The sequence below is a fragment of the Palaemon carinicauda genome, chromosome 7 (genome assembly GCF_036898095.1).
Source record: "Palaemon carinicauda isolate YSFRI2023 chromosome 7, ASM3689809v2, whole genome shotgun sequence".
Taxonomy (NCBI): Eukaryota; Metazoa; Arthropoda; class Malacostraca; order Decapoda; family Palaemonidae; genus Palaemon; species Palaemon carinicauda.
The window spans coordinates 98,221,811-98,235,912 of NC_090731.1; the positions used below are offsets into that span (position 1 = coordinate 98,221,811).

The 14,102-nt window shown below is 38.7% G+C and overlaps 1 protein-coding gene across 3 annotated transcripts in view; it reads right to left on the reverse strand.

Annotated features, from left to right (window-relative positions):
• The window catches only part of LOC137643975 (la-related protein 1B-like), a 798,692-nt gene that overhangs the window by 595,335 nt on the left and 189,255 nt on the right, over window positions 1-14,102 (reverse strand). For 2 of the 3 annotated variants that reach the window (XM_068376809.1, XM_068376807.1), the window contains one exon: window positions 1,887-2,032. In XM_068376809.1, the coding sequence (XP_068232910.1) occupies window positions 1,887-2,032 (146 nt within the window). The remainder of the gene's footprint in view (window positions 1-1,886; window positions 2,033-14,102) is intronic. The other variant, XM_068376808.1, reaches the window with a different exon arrangement.

Sequence of the window (14,102 nt, forward strand, 5' to 3'; positions counted from 1 at the left end):
TCCAGACTGCTGTCTGTATCCAGAATGCCGCGAGGGAGAGACCAGAACCTTGTCGCTTGCGGCAACGCGTTCCGATCGCTGCGAGGGAGTGTTGCTGAGCGTAGGATAAATGCGCTGTCCGATAACGTCTTGGTTCACGGCAGCTCCTTTCCTTGGTCTGTTGATGTGTTTAGGCTCTTTTATACGAGACTTCTCAGTTCGAGAATCGTAAGCGTCAAACAGTGACGAAATTGACCTCTTTAGTTCAGACAGATCAGACACTTGAGTGCCGTGTGCGCTAACTGAACTGTGTACCGTCGTTGGGTGGCCATTGGGGGAAAATCCTAGCGACATTTCCCAATAAGGGGGAGGGGGACGGGGAGAAGCGTGTACAGACGTAAACTGAGCACCTTCTTCCTCCGACGACTTATGTGTCCTTCATGAATGTTTTGGCGCCGACACATTGTTTTCTTCCGAAAGGAAAACCTCCGGCTAACACCAGTTACTGCGTGATGGTTTAGTAGGAGACATATGTCTCTTGAGAGGTCTTGAACGCAGTGGTTGGTGCCAACCACCTCGTGGATTTGCGTCATCCGACAAAGACACACACTATCTTACCTCGCCTTTCCAGCGGCGAGGGGGAGTGACCTGGGGATCGTCGACAAGATCACTCAAGGGGACATCCGTTCGCTGATCAAGGTCTGACATATCCTTTGGCCTTTCGACATTCCTTCTCCCAGGGGTTGGGGAGCATGGAAGAGGTCCCGGGCTGGGATTATGACGGAAACGAACGGACGCACCCTCCACTTCACTGTCACTATTCACAAGCTTGCTTTGCAAGCCACGCACTGCACCCCACATAACCTCTTTTTCTGAAGTTAGGGAACGAACCTGTGCGCCTAAGGCTGAAATAGCAGCCATCACATCCTTTAAAGAAGGTTCACTTACCTCCGGCACTATACCGGGGTCTGGGACTACTGCCTTAGGAACAGGAATAGTAATATTAGAATTATGTACATTGGAAGGAATATTACTATCAAAAGACCTATTTGAAAGCACACTGGTCGATCTAGCCCTTCTAAGTCTATCCTTCTCTAGTCGCTTAACATAGCGATCAAACACATTCCACTCTGAACTAAACAAAGACTGACATTCAATATATCTGTTATTATACTTACAAACCTGACCTCTGCAACCATTACAAACTGAGTGAGGATCAATAGGGGCCTTAGGCATACGGGTCTTGCATCCTCTAAAACACTTTCTTAGAGTCAGCCATTTTGTAAACAGAAAAAACAAGTCCAGGTCAAAATCCAACAGTGTGTATCTAAATCTATATTGAAAAGTCAAAAGAATATCCAAAAACAAGCAGCGAAAGCCATTAACAAAAATCAGACAAAAGGTACTTCACCAAATTGTAGAATAAAGTAATATTAGCAAACGAATTTCCTAGGTGCTGACTCGATCAACGGCAGGGAATTTCAGAGGAATGTTGGGAATGGTTCTGGTAACCTATGAGAGATTGCGCTCATGTATAACCACCTACTGTCATGGTGGCGATTGCCGTAAAATTTGAATTTCTGCCGTGCGTGCGTCGAAACACGGGATTAAGCTATATATATATGTAACTACCAGGGAAGTTACATATTTAAAAGTTGTAATTTTACTCCTCTAACAAATAGTAATCCAATATAACACTACCAACTAAACATTTTTTTGCCGCCTGGGGTAAAATAGGACAAGAGGTTGCACACCCTTTATGGCCTTTCCTCTAAAGAAAACAAGAATAAATCTAGTGGGCTAGAAAAAAATGCTAATTTCCAAAATATTTTAAAAACATATTTTGAGATGACTAATATATTGCTACAAAAATGAAAAAGCCTTGGTAATTGTGGCACAGTACTTACACTTGCTTCTTAATTTTGTCCTTCACTGTCACATTATCTTCAGCATATTCTGGGAAGATGAAACCAATAGATGGAACAAAATATTGCATCAAACTTGGGTCTTGAAGAATGTAATCTGGAATCTGTGGATAGGAAGGAATTTGATCCTTTCATTTGAAAGGAAACAAAAAACACATGTGAATTTGTGGCACCTTACTTAATAATTAAAAACAATTCATTACTGTGTAATGAAAACTACATACATACATACATACATACATACATATATATATATATATATATATATATATATATATATATATATATATATATTAAACTATTTTTAGGATTAGCTTGTGCATACTAATTGTCAGGTAATAGTTAAAAATCAATTATTACCTGACAATTAGTATGCATGAGCAAATCCTAAAAAATACTGTAAAATACCAATCCAACTTCCCTCTTTGATAAGCCAAAGAAAATATAATTGCATTAAACTAATAAACTAATCTGAAGAGAGTTCTCAAGGGAACAGTATACAAAATACTCTTAAATATGAGATGAGAGAGTTCTCAGGACCACTGCTTGAAATATTGGAATTTCTGATTATTGCACCTTTTGGCTAGAACACCTCTACATTTCATGTTTCATTTTTTTTACTGAAAATCATGTTTTAATGCCAAAACCCTTTTTTCATATTTATGCAAGGGCATCCAGTCCTAGGTTGGAAGGATCAATAATAATATGCCTATGGCGTAAAATATGCCCAGAAAGTACACAGACGAGAACAAACTATGCTAGCATTGTCTTACTAATGTGTGGCAATTTGGTACATGTAGCACACACTTTTCTAGATTTGAGGGAAGGAGCTCACCACTGCTTAATATATAACCCTTAAATATGATAATTATATTCTTATGATGATCTCCAGTGCTGAAAGAAATTACTGCTAATAGCCATTACTTATGCTCACTAAATTATATTCAACATATTCAACCACTCTAGATAAAAAAAACTTTGAAGTTCGTTTATATACTGAATTTACAATTTTCATGTTATGCTTGTGCTAAAAGATGTATGAAGTGTCAGAGAGAATAATTAAACCCGCATAGGGTAAAATTAGACCAAAACAACATATTCCTGAATTTGACGGACACCTAACCACTGCTTATTAAATAACCGTAACATATGATGATTATGTCTTTAAGATCCCAAGTGGAGTAGAAAATTACTGATAAAATCCCCAAATGATCTATATTCAAGAAATCTCTATATATAAAAAAAAACTCTGAAGGTCAATCTCTATCTCTCAAAAAAAAAAGAAAAAAAATTGAAATTTTCTGAAAAAACTTCCATATGAAAAATAGTAACCTTTGCAAGTGGCTTCAATACATTGATAAAATACTATAATGCATATAAAAACAATTAAGAAAGCTAAGAAAATTTCCAAAAAATTACAAATTCGGAGATAAACTGTATTTTTTCCCTTACTAATACAAACCTGTAGTTATTTATGTGGAATACGCTTTCAGCAGAGCTGGAAGGTAGCTATTAGATTTAAAGTGCGAGGTGGCAACACTACCTAACAAAGGGTAGGTAAGGGGTGGCTGGGGGTACCCAGCCACCTATATTTGCTCACGATTCAATGAACCACAACACTTTTTATTGCAGGCAGGACTTACAGGGGGACAGGTGATGGCAGGCCAATTCTTATAAATAACTACATGTTTGTATTAGTTAGGGAAAAATACAAATTATCTCCGAATCGGTCATTTATTCCCATACTACCAAACCTTTCGTTATTTATGTGGAAGACTCACTCTTAGGAGGGTGGTAAGTTCGACTACTAGCTTAGTCATTGACTCAAGTCTACCTAGTGCAGTATTAGACTATAATTGAGGGAAACCTTGCCACCTCGCTTATCAATACAAGTAAGTATGATAGCAGCCTGAGCAACTAAAGTAGTCTGTGAGAGATATCATAAGAATATAAAAACATCTAGGTGAAAATGCTCCTAGTTTAAATAGGAGCTCTATACATAAAAAGATGTTTCCCAAGGCCCACCTCACAGGAGGCATTGGGGATGTATACAAAAATAAACTATGCTTGGTTACACAACGGAAGTGGTTATTACCTGCAGAGGTTGAACCCAGCTTGTAAAGGGACCCATAGCGCTGTTCCCCAAAGGAAGGGGAAGATGAAAGTAAAAGTGTCTTGTGGGTAGGGTGAGGTGGAGATTAGATACATATCCACTCTACCAATGGCATGGTTTGTGTAACAAAGGAGCTCCTTGAAAACGTTATGGACAGATTCTGTCCCAAGATGTTCTGAGCTCTGGGTCATCTCTATGAGGAGGAGAGGGAATCTGTGACTGGTATAGGACCTGTGTCCCAGTCACAAACTCCTTACAACCTCCTTTAATCTTCCTAGGGTCAGCGAGGCCTGCTGAACCTAAAGAGCAGGCTCTTCATTATTTTCCTGAGGTCTGGCCTCAATATGATCACTGGCGCAAAAAAGGAAAACCAATGATGAGTTTATGACTCAATGGGAGTCTAATGCACTCACTTGGGCCATTCACAGTCAAAGAAACATGCTATACCCTTGGGGTTAGGTTATCACCCTCCTAAGGAATGTTCTCAAGTAATTACCTGTTACAGCCTTGATTACAAAGCAGCAGGTTCCCAGTTGGAGGGGCTTGATTCTGAGGTTCAAGCTGCCCAGAACAAAATAGGATGTTACAGTGGAACCTCTACATGCGATCTTAATTCGTTCCAGAAACTGCTTCGTATGTTAAAACAATTGTATGTTAGGGCAAATATTCCCATAAGATTACACTGTAATTTGTATAATTTGTTCCACAGCCCTAAAACCTATAACAACTCCTTAATAAATTACTATATAATTACATATAACATAATTGCATAATATGAAAGAAGGATGTAAAAAAGATAATTATAAGGAAATAATAAAAAAAAAGTGTTTTTATTGTCACTTTACCTTAGAGACAGGCCAATGGAGGTGTAGGAATTGCTACGCCAGGAGGAGACGGATGATCAGCGAGAAGGTAGACATGGTGTTAACATGTTCTTTAAATAAATACTCACTCTCTCGTGTTCTTCTTCACTGTTAGTGTTAGACGTCTATCAGTTTTTTCTGAGAGAGAGAGAGAGAGAGAGAGAGAGAGAGAGAGAGAGATTAAACAAAAATGTGTTGTGTACATATAATTTTCTACAGCGTCAACGAGTTGAAGGACAAATATAACTAAAAAAGCAATATCAAGTAATCTGAAATCCTTTATTAACTAAAACAAAAATTGATACAAACACACTCGTGTGCATATGTACAAACACACACACAGGTGTAGAAATTCCTACGCAGGAGGAGACACGATCGGCGAGGAGGTAGAGATGGTGACTGCAATAACGTACCGCAACTTATACTACGGAAACTTTAATCTAACTTAGCTTATTTATTTTTTTTTTAATTTCATATTTTTCACATTTTTTTTTCTTTTGACTTTTAATTTTCATCACTTTCAGTGACGAGTTACGGTACGTTATCGCAGTCACCATCTCTACCTCCTCCCGGACCGTCTGTCTCTTACTGCGTAGCAATTCCTACACCTGTGTGTGTGTTTGTGCATACGAACCTGTGTGTGTTTGTATCAATATTTGTTTTAGTTAATAAAGGAATTCAGATTTGCTGTTATTGTCTTTCAACTCGTTGACACTGTTAAGAATCATATGTACTCTAAACACATTTTTGTTTAATCTCTCTCTCTCTCTCTCTCGAGAAAAAAAAATAGACGTCTCTAACACTAACAGAGAGAGAGAGAGAGAGAGAGAGAGAGAGAGAGAATTTTATTTAAAGAACATGTTAATGCTATGTTTAGAGAGAAACAGAAAAAGAGATAGGACTTTTTAAAAAGAGATTGTTAATGCTTTCTTGGTTTTCTTTGCTTCACTTTTTTCTTTCTTTCTGTTCATCACACTGGCCCTTCTCACAAATGATTGTTGCCAACAATCTCTTTGTCCTTTATCCCTATCAACAAAAGGCGTTCTATCTCTTCCACGGTATTGCTACGATGTCTTGTAATAATGGTGATCCCCTTCGATGGTTTATCTGCTTTAATGGCTGCCTTATGCTTGATGATCATAGAGATCATAGGCCTATTCCGGCCATATTGTTTAGCCATATCACTCACATGCACACTGCTCTCATGTTTTTCTATAATTTCTTGCTTCAATTCTAATGAAAGAATTGCTTTCTTCCTTTTCTCACCACTACCTGTACTGAAACTTAGCTTCTTAGGCACCATGATTATAGGTAAAATCAAAAAGGAAATGTGAGAAAAGGAAGAAAATAAGCACTGTTAATAACAGACCAAACAGAGGACAACCACACGATACACACAAGAACAGAGAACAGAGCACTCGACGCTCAATGGCGTCCCTCTTACGTGCTGCCATCTACCAGCGTAAACAAGATCTACATTGGATTTTGGAGCATTACTTCAGGTGTTGAGACAAAAATTTGATGGAATTTTACTTTGGATGTTGGAACAATCGTATGTAAAGACAATCGTATGTAGAGGTTCCACTGTACTTGGTTTCTCCCTGTGAACGAGACGTTGAGAGACCCATAGGGTACGTCTCTCTTTTGGTCGAGTGTCACACTGGGAAAGACCTGCAGTTTAGAGCCACCCGTCCAGTAGGACACTGTATTACCCCACTACAGGTAATCAGTTCAAACTCTATGGAGAGCAAAGGTATATTTCCCCCTTAAAACATGACCTAAAATTAATAGTAATTTTAATAAGTTTTAGTCATATCTGTTGTTTAAGATGAATAGTGAATAGCAAAATTATCACTATATAGACTAGCTTTTGTTGTATCATTGACAATCCAAATTAACGAAATAAAGGTGATTTTATATGATGCGTTTCCTAACCACGCCAAAAAGCACACCATCAAAATCGGAATCCATCTTTAAGTATTTTTTTTTCTTCAATTCACGGCAGACCCGCAAATTCGCGAATTTTCACTAAACAAACAGGCCTCTTTTTAGCACAAAACACTCAAATTCATCCTAAATAGTCTAAAATCTTAAAATAAAAATGTCAGTTAATATAATAAAAAACTAAATATTTTCCAAGTCAAATCCACGAATGAGAATAAAATCAATTGAAAAATAAAGAAAAAACAACAATACAGTAGTACTATTATACAACCTTCTGAGAGAGAGAGAGAGAGAGAGAGAGAGAGAGAGAGACCAAACTCTGCCAAAGAACAAACCTTAAATAAATCTTCACTACATGCACATGCATACGAATAAACCTTTTCTTGAAGAGGAACTCTCAAATTCACCCTAAAATTTTGTTTTTATCACAGTACTCCATGTAATGGGTGAATGGCAATTTCAAAGCTAGCCAAATGTTACTACACTTTTATTATAAATATTTTACCATACATAATATAATTCTTATCAGTGCAGTTATCACTTGTTTGTGTGAATGCATTTGTTTGTTCATCATGATCGGTGATAAAACGTAAACAAAATGTTTCTGTTTAAGGTGGCGTTTTTTACGAGGAAAAACATGACCAAATCCATCATTTCTTTTTTTTTTTAAAGAAAAATTAAGCAAATCAAAATTAATAATAACATTATTATTACACAACCAATACTTCGTAAGGTAGCAGTTGCAGAAAAAGCTAACCTACACACAGATGTGAAAATGAGTTCGTTTATTCGTTATGATGGGCGATAAAACGTAAACAAAACAAAGATTTCAGCTTTAGGTGGCGTGTTTAGCAACAAAATGATATAAAATAGTCTTTATATAATTTATTTTGGATTTCTAAATATTATACAGCAAAAGCAATTAAACCAATTTAGACGGAACGGAGGACAATGACAGTGCAAGTACTGTAGTGCAAACGAAAGCTCCGAAGATGATTCATATGATGATGCTGTCCTGATAAAATTTTAAACACTTTTTAATAGTTCGAATGGCGTGGTGAATTTTAAAGGTTTTTTTTACTTCAAGTTTACTATATAAAGTGTTTTTCTTTTTCTTTTTTTAAATGTTTGCATAATTTTTTTCATATATACAAGTGTAGGTATAGAAAATTCTAGGTTTCAGACAACTAAGCTAGCCTACCAACAGGTTCACACAATATAGCTCGAGTACAGTACAGTACTGTACTATAAATAAATAAAAACAAAATTACTGGTAAATATTTTTATTTTCCATAAACATAAAACTATATACCGTAATTAAATGAGTATATTGTATGATTTTAAGTCAATCCTTCCCCCACACACACACACACACAGAGAGAGAGAGAGAGAGAGAGAGAGAGAGAGAGAGAGAGAGAGAGAGAGAGAGAGAGAGAGAGAGAGAATAATGGTAGTTTTAAATATATTAAACAAAAAATACAATAGGGTATAACACATTGGTGCTTATGTACACGCACATTCTTGAGAAAGGCAGCTAGACATCAACTGACCTAATCAGAGCCAAAAGTTAAAAAGAAGTCAGAAATACTCGATTTCTAAAACACACCCAAAATTTGAAATAAAAGTACGTTTTCTTAAAGCACAATTAACTAATTAAATAGTAGCAATTTTCTAGAATAAAATGTTTCCTAAAAAAATAGTGGTTTGCTGATGAAATCAGATGTCTTATTTTAAGGTATAATTGAAATGAATTTATACACGGTATGATTTTTTTGAAGAATGGCTGCAGAGTAATAGTGAATTGAAGCATGAAAGTTATAGAGAGAAAAATGTGGAAGTAAAGCGCAAGGTAAGTGAGGCAAAGAGGAGAGCTGACCTGAGATGGGGTCAGGGATTGGGTCATTCATATGAAGAGAATAAGTAGTTGTTTTGGAAAGAAGTGAAGAGAGTAAGGAAGGCTGGTTCAGGAATTGAAGAGACAGTGAAAGACGGAAATGGAAGGTTGTTAAAAGGAGCGGAGGCAAGGAAAAGGTGAGCAAAGTATTTTGAAAGTTTACTGAATGTTGAGGATAATAGGGAGGCAGATATAATTGCTGTTGCAGGTGTTGAGGTGTAGGTGATGGGAGATGACAATGAGACAGATTACAAGAGAGGAAGTGAGGAGAGCACTAGATGAAGTGAGAGTAGGAAAAGCATCTGGTATGGATGGTGTGACAGCCGAGATGTGTAAGGAAGGGGATGTGACTGTACAGTACTTGAATGGTTGGTGAGATTGTTTAATATGTGTTTTGTGTTGTCAATGGTACCAGTAGATTGGGTTTGTGCGTGTATTGTACCACTATATAAGGGTAAGGGAGATGTACATGAGTGATGTAATTCAAGGGGTATTAGTTTGTTGAGTGTAGTTGGAAAAGTGTATGGTAGAGTACTGATTAATAGGATTAGGATAAAACAGAGAATGCAATCTTAGAAGTACAGGGTGGTTTTAGAAGAGGTAAGGGTTGTATGAATCAGATTTTTACAGTTAGGCAGATGTGCCAGAAATATTTAGCAAAAGGTAAGGAGGTGTATGTTGCGTTTATGGATCTGGAGAAAGTGTATGATGGAGTTGATAAGGATAAGGAAGCAAAGTGGAATGTGATGAGGTTATATGGAGTTGGTGGAAAGTTGTTGCAAAAAGTGAAAAGTTTCTACAAAGGTAGTAAAGCATGTGTTAGGATAGGAAATGAAGTGAGCGATTGGTTTCCGGTGAGAGTGGGGCTGAGACAGGGATGTGTGATGTCGCCGTGGTTGTTCAACTTGTATGTTGATGGAGTGGTGAGAGGTGAATGCTCAAGTGCTTGGACGAGGATTGAAACTGATAAGACGAGAATGACCATGAATGGGAGGTAAATCAGTTGTTGTTTGCGGATGATACTGTACTGGTTGCAGACGCGGAGGAGAAGCTTGGCCGATTTAGTGACAGAATTTGGTGGGGTGTGTGAGAGAAGGAAGTTGAGAGTTAATGTGGGTAAGAGTAAGGTTATGAAATGTACGAGAAGGGAAGGTGGTGCGAGGTTGAATGTCATGTTGAATGGAGAGTTACTTGAGGAGGTGGATCAGTTTAAGTACTTGGGGTCTGTTGTTGCAGCAAATGGTGGGGTGGAAGCAAATGTACGTCAGAGAGTGACTGAAAGATGCAAAGTGTTGGGGGCAGTTAAGGGAGTAGTAAAAAATAGAGGGTTGGGCATGAATGTAAAGAGAGTTCTGTAAGAGAAAGTGATTGTACCAACTGTGATTTATGGTGAAAGTGACGGAGAGACAGAATTTGAAAGTATTTGATATGATGTGTCTAAGGAGTATGGCTGGTGTATCTCGAGTAGATAGGGTTACGAACAAAGTAATGAGAGTGAGAACAGGTGTAAGAAATGAGTTAGCAGCTAGAGTGGATATGAATGTGTTGAGGTGGTTTGGCCATGTTGAGAGATTGGAAAATGGCTGTCTGCTAAAGAAGATGAGGAATGCAAGAGATGATGGGAGAAGTACAAGAGGAAGGCCAAGGTTTGGGTGGATGGATGGAGTGAAGAAAGCTCTGGGTGATAGGATAAATGTGAGAGGCAAGAGAGCGTGCTAGGAATAGGAATGAATGGCGAGCGATTGTGACGCAGTTCCGGTAGGCCCTGCTGCTTCCTACGGTGCCTTGGATGACCGCAGAGGTAGCAGCAGTAGGGGATTCAGCGTTATGAAGCTTCACCTGTGGTGGATAACGGGGGAGGGTGGGCTGTGGCACCCTAGCAGTACCAGCCAAACTCGGTTGAGTCCCTTGTCAGACTGAGAGGAACGTAGAGAGAAGATGTCCCATTTTTTTTCATTTCTTTGATGTCGGCTACCCCCAAAATTGGGGAAAGTGCCTTGGTATATGTATGTGTAATTTTTTTCGTTTCGTATTAATTGACTTTTTAAGAAAACTACTTTGGTTTCTTCATCTACAGTAATACCTCAGTACTCGACCATAATCCGTTCGGGATCAGTGTTCGACCACCGATTTGTTTGAGTACCGAAACCTTTTTTCCCATAAGAAATAATGTTATTTATTTTTATACGTTCCTACGAATTCCAAAATGCCCAAAATATTAATCAAACGTGTACCTAAACAACAATAATTATTTAAATGTGTACGAAATTGGTCGGAAAATCCTATAAAACAATTTTAAACCATTTACTCTACCTTTGAGCAGCGGTTCGATGGCATACAGGAATGGATGTGGAGAGGATGGAAGGGGGAGATTACTGCTTGGAAGGAGAGTCCCCTTCCATGAAGTGGCTGGCCAACTGCTTTTCTTTAATAAATATAAGGAGAAACTTATCCATTTCCTCAATTACTTGTGGCCTTTGCTTACTAATTGCTGTCACTCCCTGTGCAACACTAGCTTTCTTTATCACTTCCTTACTTTTCAAAAAGGTCGAAATGGTCGACTTTGCCATGCCATACTGTAAGGCTAGATCAGACACTCGTACACCATTCTCGTATTTCGCAATAATTTCCTTCTTCAACTCGATCGTTGTTCTCACTGTTTTCCTCTTATCCTATCCCTTAACACTAACTTTCTTGGGGCCCATTATTATCGGCAAAAAGACAATAAAACACACTAAATCACAATAAATTCTCAACACGTGTTGTCGGACTGACGATCTCTCTTGAAATGATGCTACCCGACCAGGCGAGAATAGCCGGGATGGCCGTTCATCTCACTCGGCCACGCGTTCGGCTGTGTTCGAGTTCCGATTTTTTGTTCGAACACCGCAGCAAAAATTACTAGAATTTTTTGGTCAAACTAAGATTTGTTCGAATTTAGTGTCTTTCGACTACCGAAGATCACTGTATATGTAAGTATTGTATAACATGAGAGAGAGAGAGAGAGAGAGAGAGAGAGAGAGAGAGAGAGAGAGAGAGAGAGAGAATCAGCTGTTGTGATCGAATGCCATGTTTTTGTTTCTTGTACCACCTGAATCGAGGAGTTGATCACCACAACTAACCACCTGAAGCGAGGAATTGATCACCACAAATAACAAGTCATGTTAATTTCCTTCTTAAACTCAGGGTGCCATACGTGAACTAAAACTTTATTTCTTACAAAGAGAGAGAGAGAGAGAGAGAGAGAGAGAGAGAGAGAGATTTACAATTTTGTGGCATCAAATTAATCTCTCTCTCTCTCTCTCTCTCTCTCTCTCTCTCTCTCTCTCTCTCTCTCTCTCTCTTTTCTCTCTCTCTCTCTTTCAGAGAGGTTTTTATAATCATAATGTGTACTATACAAAAATCTTTGTAATGCAAATCTATACTATTTTAAATGACAAAATATTGCCAACTCGTTACCGAAATTTAGGGTATTCACTGCCGATAAACAAACCTGCGTGTGAAAACCTTGAACACTTAAAGGGAAAAACAAAGCTTTTATATATACTGTATTAAACAAAAATAATGCTTTAATATAACATCATTAACACTACCATTAAAATTATCAAAAGCTTAGAGAAAGATTAAGATTGCCAAGAATGTAACCACAATTCTGTTTACATTTTGTCAGCTGGACTCGCATGGTTATAGTTGATTTCATTGTTGATATGGAATTTTTCCTTAAATAAGCTATTTATCATGAAATTATGTAAGGTAAATATTGTTTGGTGACATTTATTATCAAGAACTGCATTTAGGGCTACCCATAGACTTAAAAAGACAACAGATTTGTTACATTTTGTAGTGCTTGACTCGGACTTCGAACAGCTTCGCAGATACAGAAAATTTATTTATGAAAACTAGCGACCGCATAAATGCGGGAATCGCATAATTCGGGACCGTAATGTACTAGAACATATGGTCCTGTGTGGTCTACCCCCCGCCCTTTCTCTGATGCCTCTATAGGAAGCATCAAAACCAGAAGAGGAAACCTACTCCTTGGTAGAGATTCTCGTCTGGCAGTCTTATGACTAGGACCGTTACCTGCACAGGTCTTGTAGAGAACGAAGGGAAGGATGATCCTTAGTGCCGAAGTACATGGGAACCGGCTAGTCCTTTAGAGGTTGCATTAGTTGGGGACTGATGCACTCCTGTCGGACCTGCGGAAGTTTCTACAGGGTGATGACACAGTATACCGATATCCGAATAGTATATTACCTTCGTGTTACTCCTTCAATTACTTAAATTATATATTGAGGTGAACGAAGGAGATGTCACTCGTGCAAGAGTTCGTAACTCTAAAATCAGTCAGTAGGCCGGGGTCTTCAAGACGAGGGCCGATCCTATATAGTAGGCTAAATGATTGATCGTAAAACCCATCCTCGCACGACAAGGTTTGAAGGTTAGGCTCCTCTCATGAGAAGAGACTAAAAGTGGAGACTTCTGACAGACGAAATTCGGCAGCATCCTGGTGTCCCTCGTCTTCCTATGAGATTAGATGTTCCAATCATGAGGAAGAATAGTATGTGTTTCCCATTTCCTGAAAGAGGATGGAAGATACAAGATAGTATTCTTGTAGGTATAGTGTAGACTTTCTTTGGTGAGATAGACATGAGCTGATCGTGATCACAAGCATCATGCTTGAGCGTGTAACTCACGATAGTGAGCGTGAGCCCCTTGCTTGTGAGCAAGAGTGTCTAGCTTGTCATTGTGGCACAAGTATAGCTCACGTTTGTGAGCATCCTAGAGGGTTGTGTCGAGACTAGTGTTGCAATCATGGTCAGGAGCATCTTGCTCGTGTTAGTGATCTTGTAACTCACGTTAGTGAGCGTGTGATCTTGTAACTCACGTTAGTGAGCGTGAGTGTGAGAGCTATCGTGAACGGCTGGCTCGCGATCAGAAGTGTAGGATAGTAATTGTGACCACAAGACGCTCGTGATCTCCAAAGTGTTGCTTGATAAAAAGCCAAGGCTTGTATTCAAGTTCTTCCCAAAGGGATTTCCCGGACGGGAATCCTGCTGGTGTAATCCCGCCAGAGTAATCACCAGAAAGGGAAACCAAACAGGTGTTCATCTTTAAGAAGAACGTCGAGAACGTGATGACCTACGATCTAGTGATCGTTGTGATCTCTCTGGCGATCACTGATCATCACATAAGATGCCCTAAAGGGTGTCTAACATTGGATTGTCACAAACGACATCCTGACCGACCAGGAAGACGAGGTGATGAGTGTCGCCCTTGAGATCATTGAACAGAATAAATTCTGAACTCATAATTGGAATATCGCGAACAACATCCTGACCGACCAGAAAGACGAGGTGATGAGTCTCGCCCCTGCGATCATT